At 40.1% G+C, this 4,636-nt stretch overlaps 1 protein-coding gene across 4 annotated transcripts; it reads right to left on the bottom strand.

Moving 5' to 3' along the window:
* Nucleotides 1-505: 505 nt before the first annotated feature.
* LOC103722449 (WAT1-related protein At5g64700-like) lies at nt 506-4,208 on the bottom strand. 4 transcript variants are annotated; one of them, XM_008813009.4, is made up of 7 exons: nt 3,586-4,208; nt 3,439-3,501; nt 3,033-3,149; nt 2,219-2,471; nt 1,977-2,135; nt 1,201-1,352; nt 506-1,105 (listed from the first exon to the last, which is right to left on the bottom strand). In XM_008813009.4, exons 1-7 carry the CDS (start codon nt 3,756-3,758, stop codon nt 946-948), a joined length of 1,077 nt encoding a protein of 358 aa, XP_008811231.2. In that variant the 5' UTR covers nt 3,759-4,208; the 3' UTR covers nt 506-945. The 4 variants fall into 4 exon arrangements, with proteins under 4 accessions (XP_008811231.2, XP_008811234.2, XP_026666334.2 ...); XM_008813012.4 differs by having other exon boundaries at nt 506-1,097; XM_026810533.2 differs by having other exon boundaries at nt 1,201-1,316.
* Between the last annotated feature and the right edge of the window lie 428 nt (nt 4,209-4,636).

Genomic DNA, 4,636 nt, shown 5'->3' with positions numbered 1-4,636 from the left:
CCGCTGAAGACAGGAAGATTTGAAGGTCGGTTCCGATCAATCCTCTTGGGCCTATAACCTGCTGGATTTGCATTGTGCCTTTGTTGCAGCCTATTGAACTCGTCGAAGGCCAATCCTTCGTCTTCTTCGTCGGACGACTTCGAGTAGACATGCTGCCTATGCTAATGGGGAGGGTCACGCGCCGGCACCGGTTGGCCACGAGAGAAGTTCTCGCCCGCTTGAACCTGATTCCAGTTGGGTTCCCTTATGTTTTCGATCCGCAACTCGTTGAGTGTCTGCTGGATGTTCCGCACAGCATCTTCAAGGTTGCGAACCACCGCCCAAAGGGCCGGCATCCCATGATCTCCGTTGATGGGATGGACGCTCCCAACACTGTCGTTTGCCATCGCCATAAGAAAAACCTGCTCTGATACCAATTGATGCGGCTGGAAGCGTGGGTCAATCAAGGAAGAACAAGACTTCCAATCGAGGAAGAAGCTTTGAATCCCAAGCAATCACTGTTTGCTGACTCAAAACAGAGCATAAAACAGGAATGCTGATATTCAGAAAACAGAACAGAGTTCTCTAGTTTTCAATCAATGGCGGTTGAAGAAAAAAAACAGAACGGAAAAAACCCCCTCAAGGTCTTCAACGATGCCTTATATAGGCTACACAACCCCAACCCTTTAACTCAAACGAAACAAAGGACTCCTACTCCAACCGGGATTCAACCAGGATTCAGAAAATAAAACAAACCAAACCTAAACCAACTTAAAACAGAAACAAAGACTCATGCCTCATTCAAAACAGAGTTCGAATTCAGAAGGACTCTTGACTAGACGAAACGGAAATCAGATGGTTGATCCCAACTCTTCGTTAATAGCGACTTCATCCATGGTCGAAACATCTCCACAGCTGCGACGTCCTCTGCGATCGGCAACCGGTTCTACGTCATAATTGGACAACTTATGTTGCTTGTGTAGTCTCAACTGATGGTGCGATTTTTTTCTCCTCTAAGCAAGATTCTCCATCTTCCCTCATTTGTATGTTGCTATCAGCATGTTCTTTACTCTTTCCCCAGAGAACACTGTAAAGGCCTCCGACCATCAGGCTTCCACCTAAAACACTGCAGTATCAACATGAGACTAGTAGCCAAACTTCTACTTTAAGCATGTTAATATAAAATTGAGAAAGGAGATTTTGTTGAGCATGGAACTACACCTTCCCAAACCAATTTGTTCTGCTAGGAGAAATGAAGAGAGTATCATGGTGATGACTAGAGTTAACGGCATGAACATGGCTAAGAAAACTGGCCCTCTTTTCTCAATGGTCCATGACTGCAAGTAATATGAAACTCCAATGCCAATGATGCTCTGCGACATGCATCACTTAGACTATGAGTAAAAAATTGCTAGAAGAAATACAATAAGGGAAGTTGAAAAAATTAAGCAATCGTTAACCCTATATATTCCTCATTATTCTCTAGTGATATATATATTTGACATATAACTAAAGTAATTAAAACCATATACTAGTAACCATATACAAATCAGTCCGTCTCCTTTGGCTAATTTGATCATGTATCAGACTCGCTTTTATTTCTGTCAGTGATTAAGGTTGGTTTCATAAGATGCCTATAGTAAATGATTAGCACCATCATAAAAGACATCAAAGTATATCTTTGAAATATTGACAAACTAGGCCTTATATAATTATCTAATATCAACTAGCTAAGTCCGCGACTTGCGTTTATCAGCCTAGCAGTCTTCCACTTTGAAGCTTAAAACCTTTTTTTTTCTTGAGAAGAAAGCTTAAAGCCTTGAATCTTTTGGACTGCAGCATAATTTCCACACATCTGTAACCGAGCAATGCTAGCTATGGCAGCAGAAATAAATTCCCTTGCTAGGATTCCTCTTTAAGTTTAGTTTTGGAAATCGATCATTTTTCTTACACAATGTTTCACTGGAGCAAAACGGTGCACGCAAAAATATACTTACACCATAACCCACTGCGATTAGATTGATGTCGGAGCCCAACTTCCACCGAGAGAAGTCCCTCTCAGAAGCCAGTGCTATGAAGAATGATTGAGCGGTGCCAAAGTGGCACTGTAGGGTAGTGAATAGAAGCTTGGAAGGATACTCTTGCAACACAGGTCCCTATTTTGAAGTAAGATGAAAACGTTAGGGTGTCCATGTCCACTTTGAAGGATGGAAAGTATGATTAATGCCTAGAGTCATACCTGTAGCACCATCCACAAAGACAATGTTGAAGCGGCAATGGTCATGAGGAAGGTTCCCAAGATCCATGTATTGTGAGAATGGCTGTGACTTCGATCGCTGTGGCTATGTCCTTGGCCAAGGAGGGAATGGTGGATAAAGGATTTCAAGTGAGGTCCTTTGTAGAAGGCCATTGTCAAAATACCGGCTAGGCAGAGCACTACTCCAGAAACTTTTGCAATCCCTTTACGACTCCTTAACTTGATAGCTTCCATTCTGTTATGTAGAGGCACTGCCCGATTGAGACTTTATAGTAGCATTCATTCAAATAATTATCGTAATTTGGTATTTCATTATGATAGCATGATCTCCATATTCTCTTTTTGTTCGGTGACTGTAACTCCATGAGTGCAAGGTTTGTGGCAGCCATTCATCTTTCTATTTTGTATACTATTGGCTCTCTCAAAAACAAAAATTGCATATTACCATGATGAATGGCATATAATCCTATGAACTCTCGCAAGGCCTCCTTGTCATGGATGATAGTCCTAGATTCCCTGTTTTTTTTATTTTTTTGTTGAGAACAATAGTTGGTGTTCAATCAGAATTGTTTGGATTAAATTCTTCAGAAATGCTTCTTAAGTTTAGTCCTAAATCCTCTTCCAGATTGAAGGAAATGTGCAAACTGCTGAACTAAAGCATAGTGTGTGGATCCAAAGCTTCTCTATCCTTATCAATATAAAATAGAACAGTAGTCTTTCTGCAAAAAATCCATTGGAGTAGCTACTTATTGTTAAAAAAATACTAGGACTTACGAGCAACGTGATCGAGCCATACCCAAATAGAACAGCAAAAATGAAGGTAAGCACAGGAATGAAATTTATCATTGCAGCTGCCAATGTTGCTGAAGTATAATCAAGAGCCAGGGAGAGTATGTTGAAGTAAACCGCAAGCCTAACCACACATGCACACACAAAAAAAATTTTAGAAAAGCATGAATAACTTTAGTGCAATAAACTAAAAAAGAACTGCTAAATCCGCAGTATGAAGGATGGTGTCACATAAAAAGAACCAGTGTTTCAAACTAAAGTAGATGTGCAGAATGAAATTTTTGTGTGGATAAATGAGTAGAAAATTAGGAACGCAAGAAGTGATGAGTTCTTCAAAGACTAAATACGCAGCAAAGAGTAGTCGTATTGGTCTGAAGTTAATTACTTGATAGCTATCAAAAGCCAAAACTTACCCCAAGAAAGCTAGCATGAAAATCTTGAAGCAAACCATAAATGGTAGTGGTGGAGCTCTTTTCCTGAAGAACAAAATTCTTCAACCATCCATGAATAAAGTAACTACTAAAGAATGGAATTATACAAAAGGGGGGGGGAGGGAGTACCTTTCAAGTACAAATGCGATAGGTGTCAAGAACAGAGCTGCAGATGCTTGTCTATAGAACACAAAAACAGTAGTGCTCATGCCTGTATTGAAGGCAGCCTTGGTGAGAATCTGCATGCCGACACGTATCAAACTTATCAGGACAGCAACCAGATAAACCTTTGCGTTGTTCATGACTAGAGCTTGGCTTAGAGCTTCTCAAGGTGGGGGGATGGGTAGAAGGGAAGAGAGAACTAGAAGTTGTTAAATGGATGTGCATGCAAAACATAGCAAAATAATATCTCTTCCTTTTTCCTCAATAAAAAATCTCGCTGATTTTGAGGACCAATCAGGAGCAAAAGGATGAGCAAGTGCTGTCTAAATGGACAAGATTCTTCGCCACTAGTAGCTAGCACTGACATATTCTATTTTTCAATCATCCAATCACAATATAGAGAACAAATGAGACAGGTTCCGTGTGTTGTCTGTGAGATATCATATGCCGTGCTTACGGGTAAACATAATTCTTCAGAAAATCCCCCATCCGAACTTAAACACATACACAAAGTAACCGTTGGATTCTCCGCAAACTCAAGCGCAGGAAAAAGAGGAGGTTGGAGGGGGGTTGGGGGAGGCGGGGGTGTGGAAGAGAAATCTGCTAACCAATTCCACAAAGCCATGCCGCGTGAGCATAGAACAATGATGTGCAATATGATCTAATTTCCAGCGTGGGAAAACCATGCATAAAACTATGATTACAAAAGAGTGAACATTAAGCATCAGAATAGAAACTTTGCCCCAAATCCGGAACATAACATAGTCGTGCTACCATGAGATGTCGCCCCCGATAACATGCATGAAGCCCAATATATATATATATATATATATATATATATATATATATATATATAATTTGTATAATAATAAAAGTGGTCCAATTTTTTACTAAACAAAGAGGTCCAGGTACATGGCATCTAAATATCCAAGCTACATAACCCATATTTTCATAGTCATAAACTAAATTTATTATTGGCTTGCTACTATGCTTTGATGCATATTATCTCGACCTCCAC

Source organism: Phoenix dactylifera, chromosome 11, assembly GCF_009389715.1.
Source record: "Phoenix dactylifera cultivar Barhee BC4 chromosome 11, palm_55x_up_171113_PBpolish2nd_filt_p, whole genome shotgun sequence".
In the NCBI taxonomy this organism is placed as follows: Eukaryota; Viridiplantae; Streptophyta; class Magnoliopsida; order Arecales; family Arecaceae; genus Phoenix; species Phoenix dactylifera.
The sequence above is the reverse complement of the archived record's forward strand: the minus strand, read 5'-3'. Positions and strand labels throughout refer to the sequence as shown.